Source organism: Mustela nivalis, assembly GCF_964662115.1.
Source record: "Mustela nivalis genome assembly, chromosome: 4".
NCBI lineage: Eukaryota > Metazoa > Chordata > Mammalia > Carnivora > Mustelidae > Mustela > Mustela nivalis.
In genome coordinates this window covers 33,805,706-33,818,565 of record NC_139023.1, presented here as the reverse complement: position 1 = coordinate 33,818,565, position 12,860 = coordinate 33,805,706, and the positions used below count along the sequence as shown (strand labels likewise).

At 47.4% G+C, this 12,860-nt stretch overlaps 1 protein-coding gene across 19 annotated transcripts in view; it reads right to left on the bottom strand.

Moving 5' to 3' along the window:
* Positions 1-12,860, bottom strand: part of APBB2 (amyloid beta precursor protein binding family B member 2) — a 365,411-nt gene that overhangs the window by 62,674 nt on the left and 289,877 nt on the right. For all 19 annotated transcript variants that reach the window (XM_082728836.1, XM_082728826.1, XM_082728835.1 and 16 more), the window contains 2 exons: positions 8,301-8,447; positions 5,029-5,156 (listed from right to left, as the gene is read on the bottom strand). In XM_082728836.1, the coding sequence (XP_082584962.1) occupies positions 5,029-5,156; positions 8,301-8,447 (275 nt within the window). The remainder of the gene's footprint in view (positions 1-5,028; positions 5,157-8,300; positions 8,448-12,860) is intronic.

Genomic DNA, 12,860 nt, shown 5'->3' with positions numbered 1-12,860 from the left:
TTAAACTGCTTTTTCAAGATTTTATTTATTTGAGAGAGAGAGCACACAAGGTGGGGGGAGCAGAGACTCCCCACTGAGCAGGGAGCCTGACACGGGACTCTATTCCAGGACCCTGGGATCATGATCTGAGCCGATGGCCGGTGCTTAACCAACTGAGCCACCCAGGTGCCCCTCAGCAGTGTTTTGGAAAGAAATCAAAAGGTAACAACAGCAGGATAACAAGAGCAAGAACTATGCGTAACAGTAGTCCTCTAAAACAACTTAAACCAGGGTCTTGGTGACCAAGTCCAGGTGGGACTATCCTAAGAGACGAGACCAGGGGGAAAAGTTCAGCATACTCGAGACTCACTATATTCTTCAGATAAAGGTCCCCCAAGATCTTGACCAGATAAAACAATGATGTCAAAGATAAACTGATTTGTAAATTTATGAATAACCTATCATACCGTTTTTATTAGAAATTTTCATCAAACGTAGACAAGAGATGTACAGAACATTCTCTACAGAGTGGTTTTGTGATAACTATAATCCAATAATAACATTTAGCCTGAGAAAGTACTTTTTATTTTTTATCATTTTTTAAGAGATTTAATTTACTTATTTGACAGAGATCAAGAGAGAGGGCACAAGCAGGAGCCCCCAACGCAGGGCTCAATCCCAGGACCCTGAGATTATGACGTGAGCCGAAGGCAGTCACTTAACCAACTGAGCCATCCGGGCACTCGAGAAAGTACTATTTATTTGTTTGTTAGTTTGTTTATTTAAGATTTATTTATTTGAGAGAGCGAGAGAGGGAATATGAATAGGGGGAGGGGGAGAAAAAGAAGCAGGCTTCCCGCTGAGCAGGGAGCCTGATGTGGGGCTCGATCCCAGGACCCTGGGATCATGATCTGAGCCAAAGGCAGATACTTAATGACTGAGCCACCCAGGCGCCCCAGAAAGTACTTTTTAAAAAGCACTTATGCCCGATGGTGGTAGCTGCTATTAATTATGAAGGGATTTTATCCTCATTCTAGCAGGCCCCATAGGTCTCCATTTGTTAATAGTTACTTACTAAAAGTAATTCCAATTTTTCTTAAAAACAAAGACAGTAATCTAGCATTACCACTCACTTAAATGAAGGCGTTTACTGACCAGAACAGTGGTTTCCAGAATGTGCTTCTGTGACTGCATCTGCTTGCAGCACAGGGCCCCAGGGAACATCGGCACATAAAAACCTCTCTGAGGATCCAGAGGAAAGAGCCTGTTGCACTCTGTTTAACCCAGTTTTCCAACTGACCCCAGAATTTTTTTTTTTCCTCTTGAGGAAAGCATATGAACATCTTACTTCATCAGTGCCCCATGGAACACTGCTATGGAAGCCACTTGGGAAAATGCCACGTATGGGGTCTGAAACCCTCTGAGTATACCACCCACCCGCTTTGCTGCCTCACGGAGAACAGATGGAATGGGCAGATACTACTGCATGTTGGCAACACACACATCCCTGTGTGCCCAGATCCTTCCCAGCAGACGGGCCCATACCCACCACAAGAGGAGAGGGGAGTCCCTGTTAAAAGTCCCCGATGTTCACAAATTACATTTGCTCGCTCTGGATACCTCTAGAAAAGAGTAGGGAGAAAGCGGTTTCCCTGGGTCTGAATGAGTTAGAAGAGAGCTGTGGCCAGCAGTCAGCATGGACTCCCAAAACGGGCTCAGGAAATCCTTCCAGCCGTCCGTGGGATGACCTCCTGGCAGGCTCACAGAGACCAGAGGGTGGCGCTTCGGTTGTCTGCCCCAGTCACTGGGGGCAAAATGGCAGCTCGAAGGCCCAGAGCCGTCCGGACCTGTGAGGATGCCCTCAGCAGAGGCCAATTTCGGTGCTCCCCAGGGCTGCCTTAGGTTGGAAACATGAGGCTTATGGAACTCCTTTCACCAGTCACCGTGTCCGGGAACCTTGACAGTTCTCTCAGTGATCCAAAGGAACCCAGATACAGAAGAGCCGAGAGAGACAAGGTAGCGTTCTCTCTTCTGGGCAACAAGGCCAAAGTGTTCTAAGAAACCATAATAAAGGCAAGTATAACCCTCAAGAACCAGGCAGAACTTCAGCCCAGTCCGGCAACAGCCAACACCCCACAGAGGACCAGCATCTTATGTGACTGTAACCCCTTACACCATCCATAAGAGGCTTCTTGAAACCCATCTTGGGGATCCGTGCAAAGCATTGCAGCCAGACCCCCTCCTCACCCAAAGTAAACTCTCCCAAAGTAAATTCTCCCCATAAGCAATTTATTCACAGCACATCAAAACCACTCGAATGTCTTCAGATAGTGCTAACCCCAAAATAACTATAAATTCTGAAATTACTTCAAGCCTCCAGTATACATAATTTCCTCCTTTGTGCGAACCACAGCAAGACATCCCCTAAGAGCCCTGGCAAACTAATACACTGCCCTGGTTTGATTTTCTTCGTGCACCTGACACCATTAACTGACAAGCGGATTATTACAGGGTTAGAGGAGAAGAAAGAAAATGGAATCTCAGGTGCGTCTGCTTGCAAAGCACCCAGCAAAAGGTGGGGTACGTGGTAATGAAAGGGACTGTTACTAGCATTATCGTGAATGTTGTTCTCTCCATATTCGCCAGAGGAGAACACACAGCCTGAGTTCCAAGAACTGGGCCTCCTGACTTATAAATCAACTTTGCTGGGCACCCATAACAAGTCTTGGGCTGGGCATGTCACACTGTCTTCTCACATTTCATTAAACATATCTTTTTAGAATTCAAGGGTGGGGGGGAGAACCCCCCTAAGAGATTCCATTTTCTCAGTAAGGAAAGTTACAAAGGAATGCAAAATGGGCTCATTTTTGCAAGCAAAATGAAACACTTTTATGTTTTATTCATGCCAAGTGAAAAGCCCTTTCCTTTGCAGCATTACAAATTGAATTTGCTCTTGTAAATTGCTGTTAAAAAAGAAAATCAAAAGCAAAAGAGAGTTAAAAAAAAAAAAAAAAGCAGGCACACAAAGGCCCCTTCTTTAAGGGAAGGAAAACTCAGGGGACCAATGGGGAAAAATAGAACCTTTCACTGGCAAACACACTTTTTTTTTTTTTTTAAATTTACTGCTTCCAAAAGCAACTCAAGGGCCCCCAAACCCAGCCCCTCATCTCCTGTATCAGATGGTGAATAGTCCCTGAAACCTCCCCAAGATCTGACCCCTCCCATATTCACCGTGTCTTTGAAAGGAAGCTGCGTAATCAGCGGTACCTGCTGGTGTATGTTCCCTTCACGAATCAGGAGCGAACGTTCCTTTGGCATTTGACACGTCTCCATCACTGTGTCAGTTATAATATGTACACAAAGGCGCATATACACACATGCTTTGTGGTCCCTCTTATGATCCCCATGTCACAGATGAGAGAAACTGAGGCTCAGACCTTGAATAATTCGTCAGCTGGAGTTTGACTCTTCTCCAAACTTGCGGCATTTGGCCTCACGTTAAAAAACTGGGTAGGCTGAAAACGTCAGCAGTGAAATCTGCTCCCAGCCTAACCTTAAGAAAACACAACTGCACTTGGTTTGTACATGTGCATTCTGATCCTTGCCATGGCTCCTGTCTTAAAAATAACCCTGGGGGATACCCACCAGGGAAGGATCGAGCATCCTACACCCTTCCATTAACACTAAATGTTTTTAATGAGCAAACATCATCATTGGGTATTTTCCTTGCAAAATTCATCAATTCATGTCAACTCATTACCTGCAGTATTACAGTTTTGCCAGTCATGTAAATGACAGGTGTGTACACATAAATTATCCACTCATACCCGCCCCCCCGCCCCCGTGCACCTGGCCCAGCTGTCACAGTTCACTCTGTGAACAAAAGCTCAAAGACACAATCGTGCTTCTAGGAAGGTTTATGCAATCAGTGACTTCTCTTTCGCAGACTGTTCTGTGAGTCTGGTTATAGCAAAAATGCTTGTTCTGAGACTGAGGAGTGTGTAACCATTTTTCTTTCTGGCTTAGGACTTGGAACTGCGTCCAAAGACTACCAAACCCACAAATGCCCAGCCCCCTGTAGCCAAAGGCTGGGTGGGATAAGCCAAGGCAGAGCCCCTAAAAGAGGACGGAAGGCCCAATCAACCAGAATGTGCAGGAATGGAACCCCAAGTCCAAGAGAGCCATCTTTCTGTCATCTGGGATTTTCACCTGCTTCTGTCCATTTTCAACAAACCAATAACTAACCATCCTATACCTGAATCCCTAAGTGCCAGGAGATCCTCAGGTCCTTTGAGCATTGCCAAAAATGAACTGTAATTTAAGAGCTAAAAGCATTCGGTGTAGCCCAATTATTCAATGACAATATCACACACAGATGAGTGTGACATCTGCAATAACCGCCACTTCGTTATTTAGAATATATGCATATCTGAACTTCCTTATTTCCAGTCATCCCGGAGAACAGACAATTCACCACACATCTAAGAAGCACTAGCTGTAAACAACAGATAGTCGGTAGAATTTTAGAAAAACACACACTGAACGGAATTTTGACATGACTGGGCATTTCAGATGGTAACCAAGTTCAGCCAACCCCACCCCCTAGAAAGTTCCTGCTCACCGTGACTTAAGGATCTAAAGCTTGCGGCACAACCTCTCCCTTCGAGCAAGCCCTCTGGGAAGGAAGCACCACCAGGAGGGCCTCTGAAATGGCCAAGATGAACCCAGACTGCAGGGAAGAGGCAAAAAGAGGGTAGGGCTCCAGAGAGCCTGTGTGAGTTGGCAACTAACTTAGAAGAGGAGCAGGAACAGGAGGAGAAATAACGCAGAACTCGAAGACAGGATCCAGAGTGGACGACGGGTCTGAGGTTCAGAAAACCAGAAAAGGAGGGCTTAGGAGGCAAGAAGAGAGATGTGCTGTCATTTTTTTCATTCCCAAGGACAGTCTACTGTCCCCTTTGATGTTCAGTGATGGGCAACAGCAGCGAGACCAAGCCTCGGTGCTGAGGTGATGGGTGATGGGTGACATCAGGTCCCCTGGGTACTCACCGGCCGTTGTCCCGGCCCACGCCCCACACGCGGATGCTGGCGATGGGCTGAGAGTGGAGCACGGAGCGGTCCATGGGGTCCACCAGGCTGAGCGTGTCGTTCTCCAGGATCAGGTACATGTCTTTCCCCTGGGATTCAAGGAGAAAACATGGTCTCTTCCTCAGGAAGCTATGCTTGGTGACACAGCTATCTAGGGACGTCACTGCAATGATCCAAGGAAGCCGCTGTCTGGGTCTGTGATTTGTTTTCCTAAGAGAGCGACATCCCCTCCTGACTAAAACAGCATAGATCTTTTGTATGCCTCGCACATACCCAACTGCTCTCTCCCTCCTCACGTCCTCTGAAACGTGTTCCTAGCCCGCCTTCTAGCCGGCTCTTGTTTTTAATTATTTACAATTCTGAATCTTGACTCTGAGAAAAAAGGCTAATGGGAGGTTCCCTGGAGAACCTGGTCTTCCGCTAATGCCAGGCCTGTCACTGTCCTAACCCGTCTCTTCGTCCCTTGCTCTCCGGTCAGACCCTACCAGCCATGTCCTTGACGGCCTGCCCATAGCCACGGCCATCCTGTTCCTCCTCGGCGTTTACAGCACTTCGCTTCTGTGGGATTTGGCTGGCCAATCACAGGTGCATTTGTGACGCACTTGGGACTACAATAGCTAACGTTTCTAGAACTTGATCATATCCCAGATATTACGCCATGGGCTTGGGGCACACTGGTTCATGATCTTTCCAACTTGCCCTGAGAGCCTGGTGCATTATGATCTCCGATTAGCAGAGAGGGAAGCTGAATCTTCAAGGTCAGGCTACTTGCTCCAGGTCTGATCCAGAAGCTGGGAGGCCTTTCGTGGCACAGGCACTACTGTAATACCCATGCGGGGTTGGCCGAGGCTTCTCATTGCTTGCATGTTCCTGTCCCCAACATAGGCTGGCTCTTTGGGGGCAAGGACGCTAGACTATTCAACTTTATTCTCCTTGTAATTCCTCAGGTATAGTTTGAGAAATTATTAAACATCTGCTGTTCATTAAAGGACACTGTGTCCTTTCCTTCAGCCTTAGTTGAGGCCAACCATGTGACAGTCTTCAGGAGATGCCTGATCACGGAGCCCTGGAGAGCTGGGAATGGGGGAGGGGGAAGGTCCCACCAGTGCCAAGCAGGTGACACGCTTTGGGGTAACTGATGGCTGCTTGGGAGAAGTGATGGATGTCTGGTGCCTTCTCCCCCTCTACGCTTCCCCCAGGAAAGAGGCACTGACTGCAGCCTAAGGGATCTTCCTCCAGCCCCGCTAGCGAGTGGCCAGCCTTCAGGACGAGTCCCTCCTGGTCACCGCCACCCCATCTCCATGCAGCTGCTCTATGGAAAACACCTTGCAGACACTAACAGACCCCGAAAGCCTCTGTTTTCATGCCTTATGGGATGCCCCCCACAGGGAGGCCTATTCCCATGACTGAGTGGGGTGATGTGTTTCCTTGGGGCTAACTCTGCTTAGAAACTCCGATCTGTCCCCCCAAACGTCACAGAGACTGTCTTTCTGGGTTAACCTGACTGACCCTGCCTGCATTGTTGGGGAGAACCAACGACGACACCCAGTGGGTAGTCTAACGTGGGCTGGTTGAGTATGGAGCGTCCCTGAATGAAAATATGGGGTGTCATACAGCGCACAAGTGTCTTTCCAGGTATATCCTGTCGCTTTTCTCATCAACACAGAGCAGTTTCTGGCTGACCACTGCAAAGTCTTGCTAACTGGTTTTTGTAACCCAAATAGCAACGTTCATGCAGCTTTCGTCTGCAGAGGAGACCCTCATCCGATAGTTGTGACTTCATTTCTGTCAGCCACTCAACAGATGTTTGAGGAGTTGTGCTATATGTGGTGAGGCATGGCAAAAAGGCAGAGCTCGTCACCCTCAGTGATATGCTCTACTTTATACATGATGAACCTGAAGAATTCATTGTTCAGAAGAAGGAAGAACTGAGGAAAAAAAGGAATGGCTTAGCGGGGCTAACCAGATGGGAAGACAAAGTGGATTTTCGGGCATGGCTGCCCCTTTGCCCTATATCCCCACAGAAAGTTCTCTCTCCTATAGGTATCCTGCCAACTGGAGATTCCTTTAGAATCTTACTAAGCTCTTCTAAGCACCTGGTGGCAAGTACTTGGTGGTATTTATCAGACATTCACATGTTAGTATGAATTAGGTCAGCTTTTCTTCTAAATCCTAGCTGAGATTTGTTCTTTTGGTGGAAGAGCATTTTGACTGAAGGAGAGAGAAGGCAGCTAGATAATCTGGTGGGAAAGACTTATCTGGGTATTTGGGTGGGAGGTGGGAAGTAATGCAATGAAATCATGGTAAAGGTAAATACCAAACAAACTCTTCCTTCTTTCTCCCTGTGCTTGAGATCTAAAAGTCTGAATGGTAATGCAGCTCTGGCCCATTCTAAGGTACCTAGACTCTTCCATGGGAAGCCTTGGGAATCTCTCTCCCCTTAGAACAGTGCTGCTCGGGGCTCCAAAGAGCTGTCAAGGAGCCCCTATGACTGGGCAAGGTTTGAGAGAAGGGGGTGTACAGAGCATGTGCTATATATAAAGATGCTCTCAATATACCTGTTCTATAGGTCCCAGGGCACGGCAGGCTTTTCCTCTTTGCTGTGATTTTTATACGAACTTGGCATTTTTACTTATTAATTTCCTTCCTGCAATGATGTCAAACTAACATTTCAAAGCAGAATTACTTTGTTCAAAGTGAGAAAGAACATAAAGTTATCAACTCTAAAAACTCAGGTATCGTATTGATTGTCCAATTATACATAAAGCTGAACGTGTTATAGAAGGAAAACCGGTCAACTTTTAGAGTGTGAGTGATGGTCACATTTCTGTGTGTACAGACAACGGCCACATTCCCCTTTGAGAACATACTTCCAGCAAACAGCTCCCTTCCTTCTTATATAATGGTGTATCCAGTTTTGTGTGCAAGTTTTGGGCCCGAGTACCCATCCATACATCCCTCAGACTTGGGGAGACCCGGTCAGCCCCTGGCATATAGACATGGGTAAAAGTTCTCCCCCAGGGTGCAGTCCTTCCCGGGATCTGGCAGAGCAAACAGAAAAATGGAAGGGTTGGTACACCACACCCACCCTACCTGTCTTCCTGGCAAAACGCGCCTGGTAAGTATCCCTCAGTATCACACCATGCAGAGCTCCGGTATCACACCCGCAAAGCACAAAGCACGGTGGAGTGTGAGCAAGGCTGCCGTCAGTTCCTCCCACGTGTGTCACTCACCTCTCCCCAGATGCCGACTGTGTCCCGGATGTCGTTTTTGCAGTAAGAAAGCTGCCTGATGCAGTTGTTGACGGCGACGCTACTTTTGCCAGGGGCGAGGTCCTCCTCTGCCATTTCCACCCATCCCAGGGAGCGTACCGCGAAACACTGCAAGACAGAGCATGGGGGCGTGAAGGGAGGCACTGACCACAGCTGGTCGCCGCCAACTTACCAAAACCCCCAGCAGGGTTTGCCCAGTGTGGCTCCCATCACTACATAACGTCCGGGCATTGAATTCAGTAAACGAGTCCTCTATTGCTAGAAAATTAAATTGGAACTACGTTTTGCTGTTAAAAAAATAATGTAGTGACGGTGCACCTGGGGTGGCTCAGTTATGCATCTACCTTTGGCTCAGGTCCTGCGATCGAGCCCCACATTGGGCACCCTGCTCAGCACAGAGCCTGCTTCTCCCTCTCCCTCAGCTGCTCCCCCTGCCTGTGCTATCTCTCTGATGAATAAACAAATAACATCTTAAAAAAATGTAGTGATAAATATCTTCTTGCCTACTTTTCTGTATACATGTGTGTGTTCAGATTATTTTCTTGGAGGGGATTACTAGAAGTAGAATTATAGGGCTAATGAGAATGAGGATTTTTAAGCTCCTTTATATAGGAAAAGTCAGGGTTTTTTGTTTTGTTTTGTATTTTTAAACAGTAAGAAATGCAACACCCACGAGATCTACTACTTGTTAAACAGCCCAGAAAAAAGACAGTGGGAGAGAGGAAGAATTAAATACATGTTTGGCACTTGTTTCTAGTACTGATGAAGCAAAATGTATTCTTTAGTACCCAGAAATGAGGGAAGATGGGGGGAAAATGTGCCTTCATGATAATTGGTCTCAGGTCCCATAGCATCTGTAATTAAGCACCAAATCCTGAAAGGCCACACAATGCACCAGCTTGCGAGAAACCCTACAGCGCAAGTTCCTTTTATTCTTTTATCCTTTCAAGATATTTTGAGATTATGCTCCTTATCTTATCTTCCTTTCTAAAGTTCACTCAGTTGTTTCAAAACATAAAAAAAGTATTATGTGCACGTTGCAATGAGAAAATTCAAAGATGTATAAGAGAAAGGAAACCCATGGGACATGCAAGGGCTCGTTCGGTGACAGACCTGTTTGCTGTCCGTTGCCAGGGATGCCAGGTGGCCGGAATGGGGGTCCCTCCCCAAGTGCACCCCAGCTGAAGAGGCTGCATACCTCCCCAGCATAGGGGGGCTGGTGAGGGGCCACATGTCTGCAGGAGACAGCAAGCTGGCTCTCAGGGTACTTTATGAGGTTTCCAGCGTGAATGTCATCAGCAGATGGACAGAGGAGGCAGCTGGCCAGAAAGGAGCACTGAACAGGACTGCCCGACTGTTGAAAAAGGCAGAAATGGGGGGCGCCTGGGTGGCCCAGTGGGATATGCCTCTGCCTTCGACTCAGGTCATGATCTCAGGGTCCAGGGACCGAGCCCTGCATCAGGCTCTCTGCTCAGTGGGGAGCCTGCTTCCTCCTCTCTCTCTCTCTCTGCCTGCCTCTCTGTCTACTTGTGATCTCTGTCTGTCAAATAAATAAATAAAATCTTAAAAAAAAAAAAAGGCAGAAATGGCCAACCACCTTCAAATGCAGACAGTGGGACAAAACCCCAGGAATGGGCATCATTCTTTCCTGTAGCTGATGTCCTCCGGTAACCTCTAGCTTCATTATACTACATTTACACTGACGTGCTGACCCACCCCCCAGCACCCCGTGCAGGGCAGGGCTGCCGGGGCAGTTCCAACAAGGACCAGACACGACTAAAACCTCCCCTTTCCCACAGATGGGAGGAGTTCCTTAGCTGACAGGAGGCCATCTCGGTCCAAGACAGTCGTCTCTCTGACTTTGCAACTCAGGGAAGTCTATAAACCAAGACGACCCTGCCCCCCACGCCATAGCCACTCTGGGCCCGCCTGCTCTTCCACCCAGAATGCACTTCCCCTTTGAATACTAGAAATGCTTGCTTGCGTGAGTTTGGCTCGGAATGCTTTCTTGGCTGGACTCAAGAACCAAGGCTGGGAAACAGGGCTCGCCGTGAACAAAAGGAAGAAATGCTACACACTGTCCCCAAGTGACCACATTCAGTCCGTTCTATCTTCCTTGTTTGACAGCCATGCCCTAACTGGCCCCCTCCTGTCTGAGTTACTAACCACACTTTTGAGGGAAAAAAGCCCCACTAAAACACCAAAGACAATCTGTTTAAGGAAACAGCACACAGATCCTCCTGTGCTAGAGGGAACACAGGCCACCCGGAACAGAACAGCAGCCCTGAGCTGACAGTGGATGTGATGCCTTCTACACAGACACCAAAAATGGTGGGTATTCATCCTTTCTGATGGCTGGGTAATATTCCATTGTATATATGGACCACATCTTCTTTATCCATTCATCTGTTGAAGGGCATCTCAGCTCCTTCCACAGTTTGGCTATATGCTGCTAGGAACATTCGGGTGCATATGCCCCTTCTTTTAACCAAATCTCTAACTGTGGGGTAAATACCCAGCAGTGAGATCGCTGGGTCACAGGGTAGCTCTATTTTTAACATCTTGAGGAGCCTCCGCTGTTTTCCAGAGTGGCTGCACCAGCTTGCGTTCCCACCAACAGTGGAGGAGGGCTCCCCTTTCTCTGCATCCTCGCCAACATTTGTTGTTTGCTGTTTTGTTAATTTTTGCCATTCTAACTGGTGTGAGGTGGAATCTCACTGTGGTTTTTGCTAAGCGAAGTAAGTCAAGCAGCGAAAGACAATTATATGGCTTTGCTCATATGCAGAACACAAGCAATAGCATGGGGACCACAGGGGAAGGAAGGGAAGTCTGAAGGGGGAAAAAATCAGAGAGGGAGAAGTACGATGAGAGAATATGGCTTTCCCACCTTCGCCAAAATAGTGCATGGAGGTTTGTCCACACACCAGCAGGCAGTCCTCCGACTGGAGTCCTACAGTTCAACTCAATTCTGACACTACCCGCTGACAGCATCAGATCCCACAGGCTAAGGGGCTGGTCCTACAAGACTGTCCCCACCCCCACTCCCCCTTGCCCTCCACCCCAACTTTGATGCCAGTCACAAGGCTAGGTTATAAACTGGAGGTTCCAACAACTTACTCCCCGGGCTCCATTAATTTGCTAGAGCAGCTCACCCAACTCAGAAACATTTTCCTTACTAGCTTCCACACCCTCTCCGAGCAACCCTACTCTCCCCCATCTGCTTGTGTTCATTATCTTCTGGGGTTTGGATGGAAGCTTCGTTACAAGGGCATGACTGATCAAATCCCTGGTCATTGGTGATGCAACTCCATCTCCAGCCTTCCCGCGCATCCTCAGGGGTCCGGTGCTGGAACTGGAAGTTCAAAGGTCTAACACCTGGTGGCCTCCATACTTGGTCAGCCCCCAGCCTTAGCTGCTCTCCAAACATCCCATCATTCACATAACAAAAGACCCTTACTCACTCTTAGCACTTGCGAAATTCCAAGGGTTTTGGGAGCTGTAAGCCAGGAACCCAAGAGCAAACACATGAGAAACAGATCTCAACAACCAAATCCATATTCTCTCTTTTTTTTCCCCCCAAATACATATTCTTATAAGTCACAATATCACACACCTCTAGTGCTCTCCTCCAAGCATCAAGAAAGAAATTGAAACTCTCCCGGTTTGGAGAACATGTCTACTTTAACAGCAGAAAATAAGCAAAGCACAACGAAGAAGACATTGTTCAAATGCCAAAGGTATTAATTCACTCACTCTGTACCTCAACACTTTGAGGCCAATACTAAGTTAACTGTACTCATTTCACAGGTGAGGAAAGAGAAAGAAGCACAAGGCTAGTAAGTGGAGAACCCAGGGTTCTGGGTTTTTAACCACACTCTATATGCCTGAGAGTTTACTGGAAGGGCTGTGTCCACAGAAAGGCTCAAGATTGGTCAGAAACATCGGTATAATTTTGAGTGTATATGGCCCAGAGCAGGGACAGCTTGAATTAAAATCTTAGCTCTGATTTATGGGTTCTGTGATCTTGCCAAGTGATTTATAAAACCCCGAACTTTTTTTCATTTATAAAAACGGAAAGAACATTGGGCGAACATTCGTTGAATGGGAAAAGCAAATGAACAGAGTGCTACAGTGAACCTTAACTCGAGTCATCATAGGGAGAAAATGAAAGGATATGACGTGTAGTCCTTGTGACCACACATTCCAGTGGTCCACAGGACATTCTGGTTTGTGTTTGTTGATCTAGCAAAGTTACTGAGTGGCTCCTTTTACTCTCGAAAGGGTCTCAGTTTGGATAATAAATTACTGTGGTCGCTCTGGTCAAATTCCAGTGAATCCAGCCTCTGGTGTGGAAAATGGAGGTTCGGATGCGCCACTGTGATGTGCCCAAGTAGAAACAGGGTTCGAGATCAACCGAAGTTATCAGTTGAACATCTGGTGATCCTGGCAGAGGTGAACGATAAAACACTGTGTGGTCATCATATGCCCTTGAAACTAGAAGCCAGGAACACATTTTCCCAC